The 14950-nt window shown below is 39.8% G+C and overlaps 1 protein-coding gene across 3 annotated transcripts in view; it reads right to left on the reverse strand.

The window, feature by feature from the left end:
• Window positions 1–4429, reverse strand: part of LOC132379573 (2-acylglycerol O-acyltransferase 1-like) — a 28672-nt gene extending 24243 nt beyond the window's left edge. For 2 of the 3 annotated variants that reach the window (XM_059947658.1, XM_059947639.1), the window contains exon 1: window positions 4266–4429. In XM_059947658.1, the coding sequence (XP_059803641.1) occupies window positions 4266–4377 (112 nt within the window). In that variant the 5' untranslated portion in view covers window positions 4378–4429. Of the gene's footprint in view, window positions 1–3951; window positions 4077–4265 lie in introns of all 3 variants that reach the window. The other variant, XM_059947649.1, reaches the window with a different exon arrangement.
• Between the last annotated feature and the right edge of the window lie 10521 nt (window positions 4430–14950).

A 14950-nucleotide genomic window follows, 5' to 3' on the forward strand; every position in this document is an offset into this window, starting at 1 on the left:
TCTGCCATCATCCTGTTGGCAGTGTACATTCTAACCCAGGCAGGCACTGAAAAAGCTGAGCACCGTGATCAGCAAACACAAAACAATGCACGCCGATGCCTTCCCAATCATTGTGCGGGATTTCAGTCAGGCCAGCTTGAAGTAGTCTTTGAACTACTCCCAGCAACATATCACCTGTGGAACCAGAGGAGCAAACACACTTGACCACCATTACAAAACAATCTACACACTTACTGTGCCATCCCACACCTGCACATTGGTAAGTCCAATCATCTAGGTGTACTTCTAGTTCCTGCATACAGGTAGAGACAGAGGACCACAGCACCAGTGGGGAGAACCACAAAGTACGGTCAAGAGAGGCTAAGGAACTGAACTGGTGGACTAGACAATATTCAAGGATTCATTTTCAAATCTAAATAAATATGGCACAGTTATTAGATGAGTGTGTGCCTCTGATAACTTACCAGACATACCCAAACCAAAAGCCCTGAATGAACCAAGAGATATGCAGGCTGCTGAGGGCTAGATCTGCAGCATTCCAGACTGGTGATACAGAAATACACCAGAAGTCCAGGTACAAATTAAAGAAGGCCATTTTAAGAATGAGAAAAAAAAACACTATTATGATTGGAATTAGAGATGGAATTGGAAGCACATCAGCTCTGGCGGGGTTTGCAGACCATTACTTCCTACGAAGGGAAATCTAACATCATGAGTGACTGTGATGCTTCACTTCCAGATGAGCTCAATGCTTTTTATGCTCACTTTGAAAGGAAGAAAAAGACTTCACATGTGCGAATCCCTGCAGCGCCTAGTGAACCTGTGATCTCTGTCTCGGAGGCCTACATCAGAACATATTTCAAGAGGATGAACCCTCAAGGTATCGGGCTTCAACAGTGCACCTGGTATGGCACTGAAAACCTGTGCCAACCAACCGGCAGCAGTGTTCAAGGACATCTTCAAACTCTCATTGCTGCAGTCGCTGGTTCTCACCTGCTTCATAAGAGCAACAATTTTACCAATGCCCAAGAAGAGCAGGATGAGCTGCCAAAACAACTGTAACCCAGTTGCACTCACATCTACTGTGATGAAGTGCTTTGAGAGATTGGTCACGGCCAGAATCAGCCCCCGCCTGAGCAAGGACGTGGACGCACTACAATTTGCCTATCACTAGAATACGTCTACAGTGGATGCAAATTCACTGGCTCTCCACTTAGCCTTACAGTACCTGGACAAAGGCAATACCTATGTCAGGTTGCTTACTACAACTCAGCATTCATAGAAGATAGAATAGTACAGCACATTACAGGCCCTTCAGCCCACAATATTGTGCTGACCCTCAAACCCTGCCTCCCATATAACCCCCCACCTTAAATTCCTCCATATACCTGTCTAGTAGTCTCTTAAACTTCACTAGTGTATCTGCTTCCACCACTGACTCAGGCAGTGCATTCCACGCACCAACCACTCTCTGAGTAAAAAATCTTCCTCTAATACCCCCATTGAACTTCCCATCCCTTACCTTAAAGCCATGTCCTTTTGTACTGAGCAGTGGTGCCCTGAGGAAGAGGTGCTGGCTGTCCACTCTGTCTATTCCTCTTAATATCTTGTACACCTCTATCATGTCTCCTCTCATCCTCCTCCTCTCCAAAGAGTAAAGCCCTAGCTCTCTTAATCTCTGATCGTAATCCATACTCTCTAAACCAGGCAGGATCCTGGTAAATCCCCTCTTTACCCTTTCTGATGCTTCCACATCCTTCCTATAGTGATATTCAACACATCATTCCATCAGTATTAATCACCAAGTTCCAAAACCTGGGCCTCTGTACCTCCCTCTGCAGCTAGATTCTTGACTTTCTTAGGAAACCACTGTCAATGCAGATTGGAACTAACATCTCCTCCTCGCTGACTATCAATACTGGCATTCATCAGGGATGTGTGCTTAGCCCACTGCTGTGCTCTCCCTATACCCATGACTGCGTAGCTAGCCGCAGCTCAAACACCATCAATAAATTTGACAACGGCACACCTACTGCTGACAGTATTTCAGATAGTGAAAGGATGTTCCATAGAGGGAGATAGATCAGCTGTTGAGTGGTATTGCAACAGCAACCTTGTACTCAATATCAGTAAGTGCAAGGAGTTGACTGTGGACTACAGGAAAGGGAAGTCGACGAAGCACACACCAGTTCTCATCGAGGGATCAGCAGCGGGGAGGAGAGAGGAGCAGTTTTACGTTCCTGGGTGTCAACATCTCTGAAGATCTGTCCTGAACCCGACATATTGTTGCAATTATAAAGAAATTTTGATTACAGCTATATTTCATTTGGAGTTTGAGGAAGCTTGTTGATTAGTTGTGAGCTAGATGCTGCATAATTGTCAGCTGTATTCTGATATGTATATTGCTTTTGTCCAGGTGCTCCAAAGCAAAGCAGAGAGCCAGTGAGACTGCTTCTGCTGTAAACCCATTGTGACAATAGACAAATTGCAATGAGTTGAGGTCCTTGCTGAGGCCAGCCTTAATTCTAGCCATGACTAATTTCTCAAAGCACTTCATCACAACAGATGTGAGTGTTACTGGGTGATTGTCATCGAGGAACCTCATCCTGCTCTTCTCAGGTACAAGTTTGATTGATGCCCTTTTGAAACAAGTGGGAACCCCTGCTTGAAGCAGTGGGAGGTTGAAGATGTCCTTGACCATTCTGGTCAGGTTTTCATCACCCTGCATCTCGCCATGTAAAGGGTTATGCTCGTGAAGAATGTTCTGAAATACAGTACTTAAATTATTATAAAGTAGTTTGGGACATTGGCAAAGGTTATATGCAAAGGGAAAGTTGTGTCTTAAAAAAATAAAGTTTTATCTAAATATTTACTGCCAATGTTTTAAGTCAGGCTTCTTCGTCAGCCCATGGGCCGCTGACAGCAGATCGCCGGAGTCTTCCGTCCTGGGCCGAATGGTGATGGGTCCTGCAGTTTCTGCTTCCACCACACTCTTCATACGTCTTCCAGGTGAAAATCTCTCCCCTTCCAGGGACAAGGCCTTTTGAGCTTCTGCTGGCATTTCTGTAGCACTGAATTTTTCTTTTTACTGATGGGCCTATGCCAACCCTCTTTTTGCAGCCAGGCTTGGGACCTCCCATGACAGAGTTCTGTCAACCTACCCCATTCCTTAAATCTTTTACTTTCATTGTTGTGTTCAAATGTATTCTTGTTTCTTCCCATCATTTAATCCTCAAAAATTCTCATATACCTCATTCCACTTTCCTTACTAGGTGTGACTTCTGTGAAATTCCTTTCAAGGACCTCTGTCTTTTATTCCTTTCTTCCTAACAAGATGTTTCTTGAATCTGGCAATTTTGCTTTGTGTGATTTTTTTCAAATATATTCTCTTGAACACTGTTAATCACACAGCTGAAACATTTTCCCCCTATTTAAAGTTCTTATTTTTTAAAGAATAACCATTTTGTAAGAAAATCGACTACTTCTTGTCCAAAAATAAATCAGAAGATTATATCTGACTCTGAACACACCAATGTTCAGCCGTTGTCTCTGCCTCCCCTCTTTCAAGTTTGAATATTTTCTATCATCAATATCCGTATTTAAAATCTTACTGCGGTTGTTTCTTGAGATCACCAGAAAATAATTTGGAATTAAATTTTAAACACTTTTAAAACACTTGCCACCCATATTTTGGACAAACTTTAAATCAGTAGTCATTAGGTCGTTAAGTATTTTGTACATTAGTGGCATCACATAACGGAGGCACGTGCTGCTATGGGGATCCTACGCAAATAGCCACAGTTACTATAATGTTACACTATAAAGTTTTCTGAACAGGAGACACTTCGAGAAATGCCCAGACGGCAGTGTATGTCCAACCACCTTGATTTTTTTTTAACAAAAGGATACAATATTTTCATAAATTATCCCAACATTATAATGAAAAATTACCCAGGAACAAAAAAGTGAAGATCCACTGAAGCACAGCAAAAGTTTGAATCCTCCTCTTAAAAGGAATGTTAATAGGCGCAAACTCAATCTTCATGTTCGCCGCAGCTCCTTGCGAATAACCTCAGCTGAAAGATAGTGAGCGCCATACGTTACGTGTCTGTCTAGTCAGCGCGTAAATTGAAAGCACTACGTCCAAACAAATCTAATTTCCTAACACTGTAACGAATTTCCACGACTGTCGGTACCTTCGTTTCCATGTAATTTGTTAACCCGAAATGTGTTAAAATGCAGCATGCTTTCGAACCGGATCTTACCTCGGTGGTGTCTTCCTAGTTTATAAAGGGAACGAGTTTTATTGAAGGATATTGTGAAATCCGATTTTGTGAGATGTGCTAAACGAATAAAGTTATTTTGCTGGAGTTTCATAAATCTTTCTTGTTCAGGACACACTCGGCTTTACTTCAGAAACGTGGCGTGTTTTAACTTCCAGAGGAGGGAGGTTCTAGGAGGAACAACAGGGGGAGCCAAACATTTCATTTCTAAATCGAATTTTTTAAGTATCTCCGTCAAAATTTTGGGGATCTGAAACCAAAAACAAACAGAAATCTGGGGCAGAGCAGAGGAGTTAACATCTGAGCAGGAAATTGATGTTACGGTGCTGGTCGTACCCATAAAAGAGCTGAATCATTACCTTGTTCCTTCTCACTGCTGATACTGATTTACCGTATTTCCAAACCCAACTCTGTACATACACAGAAAGTTGATCAAAACAGCTGCGACCGACACATTTTCAAAACACTGTGTTAGCGTTTCCTTTGAAGTAGTGTTGCAACCGCACCTGTGATGAACAGGCCCATTTTAATTCTCTTTAAAATATATTTCTCCCACTATCACTTTTTACATCCTTAACATTATAGACTATAAACGTTGTAAAGGGTTGTGATCAGAATGGGAGAATGTTACAGCCTAATTAGATAATCTTGAGAAGAAATAATGAAGACCAACCAACTCAACAACAGTAATGTTTAAGGAAGATGAAGACTTATTTCAAAGTTCAAAGTAAACTTTATTATCAAAGTACATATATGTCACCGTATACAACCCCAAGGTTCATTTTCCTGTTAGCAATCTATAGAAAGTAACTATAACAGGATTAATGGGAGATCAGCCAGAGTGCATTAGACAACAGACTGTGCAAATGCAAATATAAATAAATAATTTTTAAAAAATGAGAAATTGAGTTAACAAGATACAGAGTCCTTAAAGTGAAATCATTGGTTTTGAGAACATCTCAATGGATGGGCAAGTGAATGTAGCTGTTCCCTTTGTTAATTATGTATCTTTCCTTGGTAATTCTGGAGAAAGATGGTTACAAGTCAAATGGGGAAGATTCAGCCTGCGTTAATGCACTGTATGCTGCCATTTTAAATTTGTTAATTTCTACTTTTTCTTTGTAATTAGATTCTATGAGTTTTTAATTTGATCTTCTCCAAAATATAGAATTCCCATAAATATTGATGTAGCCAGCACACTTCCTGATTTTGCAAAGCCTAAGACCATTCAACCATAAGACATAGAAGCTGAATTAGGCTATTTGACCCATTGAATCTGCTCCACCATCACAGCAAGTCTAATTTATTATCCTTCTCAAACTCATTCTCCTGCCTTCTCTCTGTAACTCTTGATGGCCTAACTAATCAAGGACCTATCAACCTCTGTTTTAAATATAACCAATGACTTCACCTCCAGAGCCATCTGTAGCATTGAATTCCACAGACAGTGCTCTGACTAAAGAAATACCTCCTCATACCTCTTCTAAAGGGATGAATCTCTATTTTGAGGCTGTACTGTCTGGTCCAAGTGTTACAAGGATCAGCCCTCAAGTATTAATGATCGGTTAGACACTGAGAGGATCTGTATTTACTGACAAATACCTTTACTGGTCCTGTTCATATGCATGTGAATTTACAAACTAAATGCCTGTACATTTAATTGCACCAGTTCAGAAATTGCACCATGTCGGATCGCAAGACTCTGCAGCGGATAGTGAGGTCAGCTGAGAAGATCATCGAGGTCTCTTTTCCTGCCATTACGACATTTACACTACACGCTACATCCGCAAAGCAAACAGCAATATGAAGGACCCCACGCACCCCTCATACAAACTCTTCTCCCTCCTGCCGTCTGGGAAAAGGCACCAAAGCATTCGGGCTCTCACAACCAGACTATGTAACAGTTTCTTCCCCCAAACTATCAGACTCCTCAATACCCAGAGCCTGGACTGACACCTTACTGCCCTATTGTCCTGTTTATTATTTATTGTAATGCCTGCACCATTTTGTGCACTTTATGTAGTCCTGGGTAGGTCTGTAGTCTAGTGTAGTTCTTTTTCTGTGTTTTTTTTTTATGTAGTTCAGTCTAGTTTTTGGACTGTGTCATGTAACACCATGGACCTGAAAAAACATTGTCTCATTTTTACTATGTACTGTACCAGCAGTTATGGTCGAAATGAGAATAAAAGTGACTTGACTTGACTTGACTGTGTGCACACTGAAAGGTTTCCCTGATCCTCCATAAAGAGTCAAAGAAAAGGCAATACCTGGGAAAAGGAGTCTACACTGGACGTTCTTTTTGATCCTGATATAATTACCACATTTCCAATGTGAGATCATTCACTTTTGCGATTGTTGGTCTCTACAGAGCTGTTGCTGCCAGTGCTCCCAAAATTCTCCATTCTTATTCTTTCCCTCATCAGATCAATCTATGATGTTTCAATGTTGTTGGAAGTGATCGCCTGATTGACCTGAATCAGTTTCTCATTAGATGAGGTGCAAGACTACAAGGAGTATTGTTTTATGGCTCTCCCTTCAGCTTTGCACATGAGGTAATTTGTTTTGTTTTGTCCAACTCAGACTGGTTCAAATCAGTCCAGCCTGGTCAGTGAAACACTGGAGCCAGATAACCAGTTCATAGCTGTTCCTTTTGCAAACCTGCCATTTTATGTAATATACAGCTTCTTATCTGAGTACGTCTCAGATTTAGCAGATGACTAGGAGAAACTCATTGTGCGCACCTTCCATTGCTCTGACTAAGTTATAGAAGAGCAAGAAGCAGTTCCCAAAACCAGTTCACAGAATGGCGGCTGCAAGAGAAGTCTCACAAAATGGCCACCTCAATTCCTGTCACCACATGGCAAGAACAAATTATTCTGTCTGTTTCCACTGCCCCTGCCTCATTCCTGTTTACTGATTTGTGATTGTAGTTCTTTCTAGGCAACACCTCCCTTCTCTTGCTCCAAAGATATTTATATTAGGATCATTATCCTCCTCTCATTCTGCTGACTGCCATGGACCACCCCCCCCCCCAAACATTATTTAAAGGTAAAAATAACTTTTACTTACTGAATTCACACTTTTTTATACCAGAATCATCTCTTTTATTTTATAAGAGTGCCATCCTCTAACTTTCACATAATTTCAGCCTTCCTCCTTTGAACTTAATATACATTGAGCGTTACAATTATCCATACATAAAATTAGTATTACAGTAACTTGCAAAACTATTCTCATCCATGATGTATTTGAACATTTGCTCCCCAATTCCAATATTTACTCAAAAATCTGAGTCATTCAATACCCTGTTTGCCTTTATCAGCATGTGTTTTAATTACATTAGTATGTTTAGTCCTTTGATATATTGCCTTCTCCACAACTTGTGTCCAGTTTGCAGTCAAGTGAGGGAATCAGTGCAACTCAGTAACAATATAGTCCCCCAAATATCAATCTATATTGGTGCGTCAAATCATGAGGGTTTTGTACATTATCATATCTACTGCTGGCTGAGGCAAATTTCATCCTCCAATAGCCAGACCTGAAGTTATGTTTCCATTGGTAAAATCATGACTATCCACATGACACTGTTTCCATCCTTTGGTATAACTTTGCCGCTGTTGCTGCAGGATAAAATATAAAATATGTCTGTCACAACAGTGCATATTGAGAGAAAGACTGATTATTCACAGGCAAAATAGACAATGAACAATTTTCACCAGTAATGAAACCACAAGTGTTCTCATGATACTTGCTCACATTGTTCAAAGATCAACATAAATTCATTATCAAGTAGACATATGTCACCATATATAACAGTGAGATTCATTTACTTGTGGACATACTCAATAAAACTATAGAATAATAACATTAACAGAATCAACCAAAGCACCCAACTTCAGCATTCAACCAGAGGGCGGTAGACAACAAATTGTGTAAATACACAAAGAAAAAAGTAATGATAATAAATTAGCAGTAAATATCATGAACATGAGATGAGTCCTTGAAAATGAATCCAATGGTTGTGGGAAAATTTAATAATGGGGCAAGTGAAGTTGAGTGAAGTTATCCACTTTGGTTCAAGAGCCAGATGGTTGAGGGTAGAAATTGTTCCTGAACCTGGTGGTGTGAGTCCTGAAGCTCCTGTACTTCCTTCTTGATGGGAGTCATGAAAAGAGAGCATGACCTGAGCGGTGGAGGTACCTGATGATGGATGCTGCTTTCCTGCAACAGCATTTCATATAAATGTGCTCAATGGTGGAGAGGGCTTTACCTGTGATGGACTGGGCCATATCCACTACTTTTTGTAGGATTTTCCGTTCAAGGGCATTGCTGTTTCTATAAGAGCCTGTGATGTAACCTGTCAATATAGTCTCCACTACATATACTGTATATAGAAGTTTGTCAAAGTTTTAGATGTCATGCTGAATCTCCATAAACTCCAAAGGAAGTAGAGGCACTGTTGTGCATCCTTCATAATTGGACTTACGTTCTGGGGCAAGGACAGGTCTTCCGAAATAGTTGCTGATCCTCTCTACCTCTGATCCTTTAATGAAGTCTGGCTCATGGACCTCTGGTTTCCTTCTCCTGAAGTCAATTATCAGCTCGTTGGTCTTGCTAACATTGAGGAAGATGTTGTTTCGCACCACTCAGCCTAATTTTCAATCTCCATCCAATATGCTGATTCATCACCACCTTTGATTCCACCAATGACAATGGTGCTTCCGCAAACTTGTGGAGAAGATGGTGCTGCCAATCCGAACTGACTGGGGTCAAGTGAGGAAATCGAGGATCCAAATGCTCAAGGAGGTATTGAGGCCAAGGTCTTGGAGTTTATTGATTAGTTTTGCGGGATGATGACATTGAATTCTTAGCTGTAAAGAGCATCGTCATGCATGCATCTTTGTTGTCTAGATATTCCAGGATTGAGTGAGCAACCAATGAGATCCTGTGGATCTGTTGCACCAGTAGGCAAATTGGAGCAGATCTAAGTCACTTCTCAGGCAGGAGTTGATATGTTTCATCAGCAACCTCTCAAAACACTTCATCACTGTAGATGTAAGTGTTACTGGATGATAGTCATTGAGGCAGAACACCATACTCTTCTTGGGCATCAGTATAATTGAAGCAGGTGGGTATCTTAGACTGTTGATGTGAGAGATTAAGAATCTCAGTGAACACTCCAGCTAGCTGATCAGAACAGATATTTAGTACCTGGCTAGGTACCTCATCTGGTCTGGATGCTTTTCATGGGTTAGCCCTCCTGACAGATGCTTGCACATTAGCTTAAGAGAATTAAATCACAGGATCATCGGAGGATGCAGGAATTCGTAATGGTTCCTCGATGTTTTGATGGTCAAAGCAAGCATAGAAGGCATTGATCTAATCTGGAAGTGAAGCTCTGTGATCCTTTTCACTACTTCCCCAATGTGCAATGGCTCCTTGTGTACAGTTAATAACGATCAAAGCAACCCTTAGAAAATGCTTGATTGTAACTACCCCAATAGATATATCTCTTGTGTGAATTACTGCCCCACTCAATATTCACACGAGTGTGATCCCACAGAAATATAATCTTACCAAGGCCATCATTACCTGCAGGCTGCTCAGTAAATGGACCTGACTAATTATTGATAATGTTACCTCTGGAATTTTATGTAAGAACTGTGCATTTGTACCCTTTGGGATACTTATAATTTTATCCATGCATCTAAAACCACCCACCCTGGCATAATAAAAATTTGAATCCTCTGTTCCTCCTTTATTAGCCCTGTATTACTCAAATCCATTGAGAAAAGTTGTTCTAGGAAGTCAATCCTAAAATCAATGTCAAAAGTCACTAGCAATATATTTTATGTTCTGTAAATAACAAAGCGGTCTTGTTAATAAAAACAACTTTTAGGATTGCCTCCCAAATCTTCTAAACTTCCAAAATATTACTTCCAAATTCCCAATTGTCCAGCAATGATCAATTTCCCCAAATGCCTTTTTCTGTCTGAAGGGCAGGCATCTGATATCTAGAACAGAGATGCACAGATTTCCATCACCTTAACCTGGTACCTACTTTATAGTCAAATGCTTCTACGTGGATCATAGGAACAAAATTAGATAGAAATGTGAATGGAGCAAAAGAAAAAGACGCTGCTACAGATAACCAAATGCTTGGTCTTAAGACATGAAAACAATTATCATCAAGATACATATTAGAAATAACTAAGATATGCTTAGCGTGAGATCCAGAACATTTAGGACATGGGCAGCATAAGATATGGTGTCAGTGATGAAACCCAGACACTCATATCCAAACCTGGAGATCTTAAAGGATTGTGTGTGTGGGGGGAGGGGGGTGCTGTGAGAGGTCACAGCAAAAAGGAGAGATGCAAATAAAGAAAACTGAACACAATATAAGGCTTCGTTAACATTTAAATTTCAATGCTCTAAAACTTAAGCCAGTGTGCCAGTGTTGGCCAGTGATGAGAGAGTAATGACTTGGTGAAGTTAAGAAAGAGCAACAGAGTTTCAAATGAACGTATCTTTATAAAGAGTGAACATTGGAATGGAAGTTCATCAGAATATTAACAGAATATTTGATTCCAGGGGTTATGCTAATACGAATGAGACCGGTTGAGGAAACAGCATAAACTTTAGAAATCCAGTAGCAAATAGTTTCAGTGAAAGAAGGGCCAAAAGCTTACTTCAGATTTAATATGTACTGAGGTTGTGATCAGTCTATTTCTTGCTAGGATGGAAGGTCACAAGAAAGTTGAAAAGATGAAATATGAATGTAAACTAGCCAATAATATAAAAGAGGATACCAAAAGATTTTTCAGATATATAAAGAGTGAAAGAGAGATGAGAGTAGATATCAAACCGCTGGAAAATGATGCTGGAAAGATAGTAATAGGAGACAAGAAATTAGCAGATGAACGGAATAATAATTTTGCATCTGAATTCACTGTGGAAGACACGAGCAGTATTCTGGAAATTTGTGAGTGTCAGGGAGCAGAAGTGGGTGTAGTTGCTATTACTACAGAGAGGGTGCCTGGGATGCTGAAAGAGGATATTTCACCTGGACCAGATGGACTACACATGTGAGATCAGAAGGAAGTAGCTGAAGAGATTGTGGAGGTATTAGTAATAATCTTCCAAGAATCAATAGATTCTGGTGTAGTTCTGGAGGACTGGAAAATTGTAAATGTCACTCTACTCCTCAAGAAGGAAAGGATGCAGAAGAAAGGAAAATATAGGTCTGATATCCCGACCTCAGTGGTTGGGAAGAAATTGAATTTGATCGTTAAGGATGAGATTTCAGGGTACTTGAAGGCATATGATAAAATAGACCAAAGTCAGGATGGTTTCTTTACGGGGAAATAAGACTGTAAGACATAAGAGCACTATTAGATTGTTCAGCCCATTGAGTCTGTTTCACCATTCCATCATGGCTGATACTGGATCCCACTCGTGGCCTGTAACTCACCTTCTGACTCCACAAAGGCTGTCCACCATCTATAAGGCTCAGGAGTGTAATGGAGTACTTACCACTTGCCTGGATGAGTGCAGCTCTATCAACACTCAAGAAGCTTGACACCATCCAATTTCTCTGACTTTAATTGTTCCTCTGAAACCTTTGAAAAGTAGCAGTCCCTACACTGGCCCCTGAGGAACAGCACTGGTCTCTGGCAATGAACCAGAGAAGGCCCCCTTTATTCCCACTCACTGTTTCCTGTCTGACAGCCATTCCACTATCCAAGTCAGTATCTTTCCCGTAATGCCGTAGGAGTTTATCTTGTTAAGCAGCTTCATGTGTGGCACCTTACCAGATACCGACTGAAAATCCAAGTTATTGACATCCACAGATACATTGCCTGACAAACCTGTTGGAACTCTTTGGAGGAAATAACAAGCAGGACAGACAAAGGAGAATTGGTAGATACTGCATATTCGATTTTCAAAAGGCCTTTGAGAAGATACTGCACATGACGCTTCTTAGCAAGAGCCCGTGGTATTACAGGAAAGATACTTGCATGGATAGAGCATTGGCTGATTGGCAGGAGGCAAAGAGCGGGAATAAAGGGAGCCTTTTCTAGTTGGCTGCTGATGACTACTGGTATTCTGCAGGGGCCTTTTTTTTTTTTACCTTGTATGCCAATGATTTGGATGATGGAATTGATGGCTATGTTGGCCAGATTTGTGGATGATACAACAACTGGTGGTGGCAGGTTTTTTAGAAGACTATTTTCTAAACGGGGAGAAAATTCAAAATTCCGAGGTGTAAAGGGATTTGAGAGTCATAGTGCTAAAGTTTAGTTTTCAGGTTGAATCCATTCTGAGGAAGGCAAATGTAAAGTTAGCACTTATCTCAAGAGGACTAGAACGTGAAAAACAAGGATGAAATGTGAAGGCTTTACAAGGCACTGGTGAGGCCTCATTTGGAGTATTGTGAGCAGTTTTGGCATCTTATCTAAGAAAGGATGTGCTGACATTGACGAAGGCTCAAAGCAGGTTCACGAAAATGATTGTGAGATTGAAAGGCTTATTACATGAGGAGCGTTTGAAGGCTCTGAGTCTGTACTCGCTGGAACTTAGAAGAATGAAGGATAGCTCATTGAAACCTATCAAATGTTGAAAGCCTTATATAGAGTGAATTTGGAGAGGATATTTCCTGTTCTGGGGGAGCTTAGGACCAGAGGGCAAAACCTCAGATGAGAGGGATGTCTATTTAGAATGGAGATGAGAAGGAATTTCATTAGCCAGAGGATGGTGAATGTGTGGAACTTGTGGAGGCCATGTCACTCAGTGGATTTAAGGCAGAGATTGGCAGATTCTTGATAAGCCAGGGCTTGAAAGGTAATGGGGAGAAGGCAGAAGGGGTTGAGAGGGAAATGGACCAGCCATGATCAAATGGTGAAGCAAGCTGAATTGCCTAATTCTGTTCCAATGTCTTATGGTCTGATGATCTAAATGGAGCATGTTTTCTCAGTGAGGCCATTAATAATGACTTCATTTTGTAAGTGAAAGAATTTCTTATGCGTTGAGGACAAGCATTGGGCAGGTTAGAAAAAGTTGATAAGATAAATACAGCAGTTACATTTTTTAAATACATTTTAAATATATTTCAAATGGGTCCCTTAGGGTACATGAGATGCAGTTCAGTGTTTGAATAAAGTAATTTGTTTTACACTTCTCGACTTTTTTTTATATAAAGAACACACCTTTACTCAAGAAATGTGCTGACCATAAATGGAAAGAAACAGTATTCAATTACTGCAGTATATTTACAATTTGGCCAGATTTGAAAATAAAAACCTGTTGTTCTACTAATAGGGATACAGAATTAGAAGTAGCAACATATTTACCACCAACTATATTATACTGTAGCAAACAACCCAGCTGTGAACATATAAAATGTGACAACAATCCATTTGGTAATATATTGTAACTATTATCTCCAAACATGATGGGATGTATTATCTAAAGTCATGCATGTGCTCATAATTAACAAATTGGGGCTATTTATCTAAATATATTTTGCTTCCCTAATTGGATTACATGAAGGCGATCAAAATTAAACTGAAACAACTTGCATTTGTATACAGTGCTGACTTTTACAACCCTGGAATATCTTTAATAGTTAGCAGATAATGATTTACATTTTAAATATTGTTACTGTTGTAATTTAGAAAATTAGATAACTAGACATAAGATCATTTGAGTTAGCACATAGCAAAAAGAAATTATAATTATAGATCTGGATCAGTTCCTGATATTTCAGTGTTATTCCATGTTGAGTGGAAGAGTTTTTTAAAGTGAAATTTGTGGTTATTATGTGGGTTATTAATTTAGGCAAATGATACACTTGCTAATTATTACTATCAGCATTATAAGTCTAGGCATAAAAACAATAGAAACTGAAATATGCATAGCTCCTGTGGCTCCTTAAACTTTCTTCACATTTAAAAAGGTATTGGTGATTTGAACTTTAGCATCAATTCCACATTTCTCCTAGATCAAAATAAACCATAATCCTTCCTAGCGTTTACTTTAGATTGAATATATTTTATGACAGAAGGTATCACAAACAATTCGGTCTAAGGCGTATGATCTATAATCTGCACACATCATCCAATGTTGACTCCCAGCAGACCTTACTACCTCCTTCATCTAAACAAGTACTATAGAGCTGAATTCCAGAGGTGAGTGGTAGTTACTTGCACTTGACATCCAAGCTGCATTTGAAATGTATCATGAAACTGAAGACAATGGGCATAAAAAATCCAGCAGCAATAATCATACATAGTATAATGAAAGATGATTATAGTTATTGGAGGTCCATCATTTCAATCCTGAGAACACCATTGCCAGAGTTTTTAAGGGCAACCTAATCATTTGCAGTTTGCATTTGCATTTGCATTGTTTAAAAAGGGTTCTAGAAGGAAGCCTAGCAATTATAGACCTGTCAGTTTGACATCAGTGGTGGGTAAATTAATGGAAAGTATTCTTAGAGATAGTATTTATAATTATCTGGATAGACGGGATCTGATTAGAAGTAGCCAGCATGGATTTGTGCGTGGAAGGTCATGTTTGACAAACCTTATTGAATTTTTTGAAGAAGTTACGAGGAATGTTGACGAGGGTAAGGCAGTGGATGTAGTCTATATGGACTTCAGCAA

The sequence above is a fragment of the Hypanus sabinus genome, chromosome 2 (genome assembly GCF_030144855.1).
Source record: "Hypanus sabinus isolate sHypSab1 chromosome 2, sHypSab1.hap1, whole genome shotgun sequence".
Lineage (NCBI taxonomy): Eukaryota > Metazoa > Chordata > Chondrichthyes > Myliobatiformes > Dasyatidae > Hypanus > Hypanus sabinus.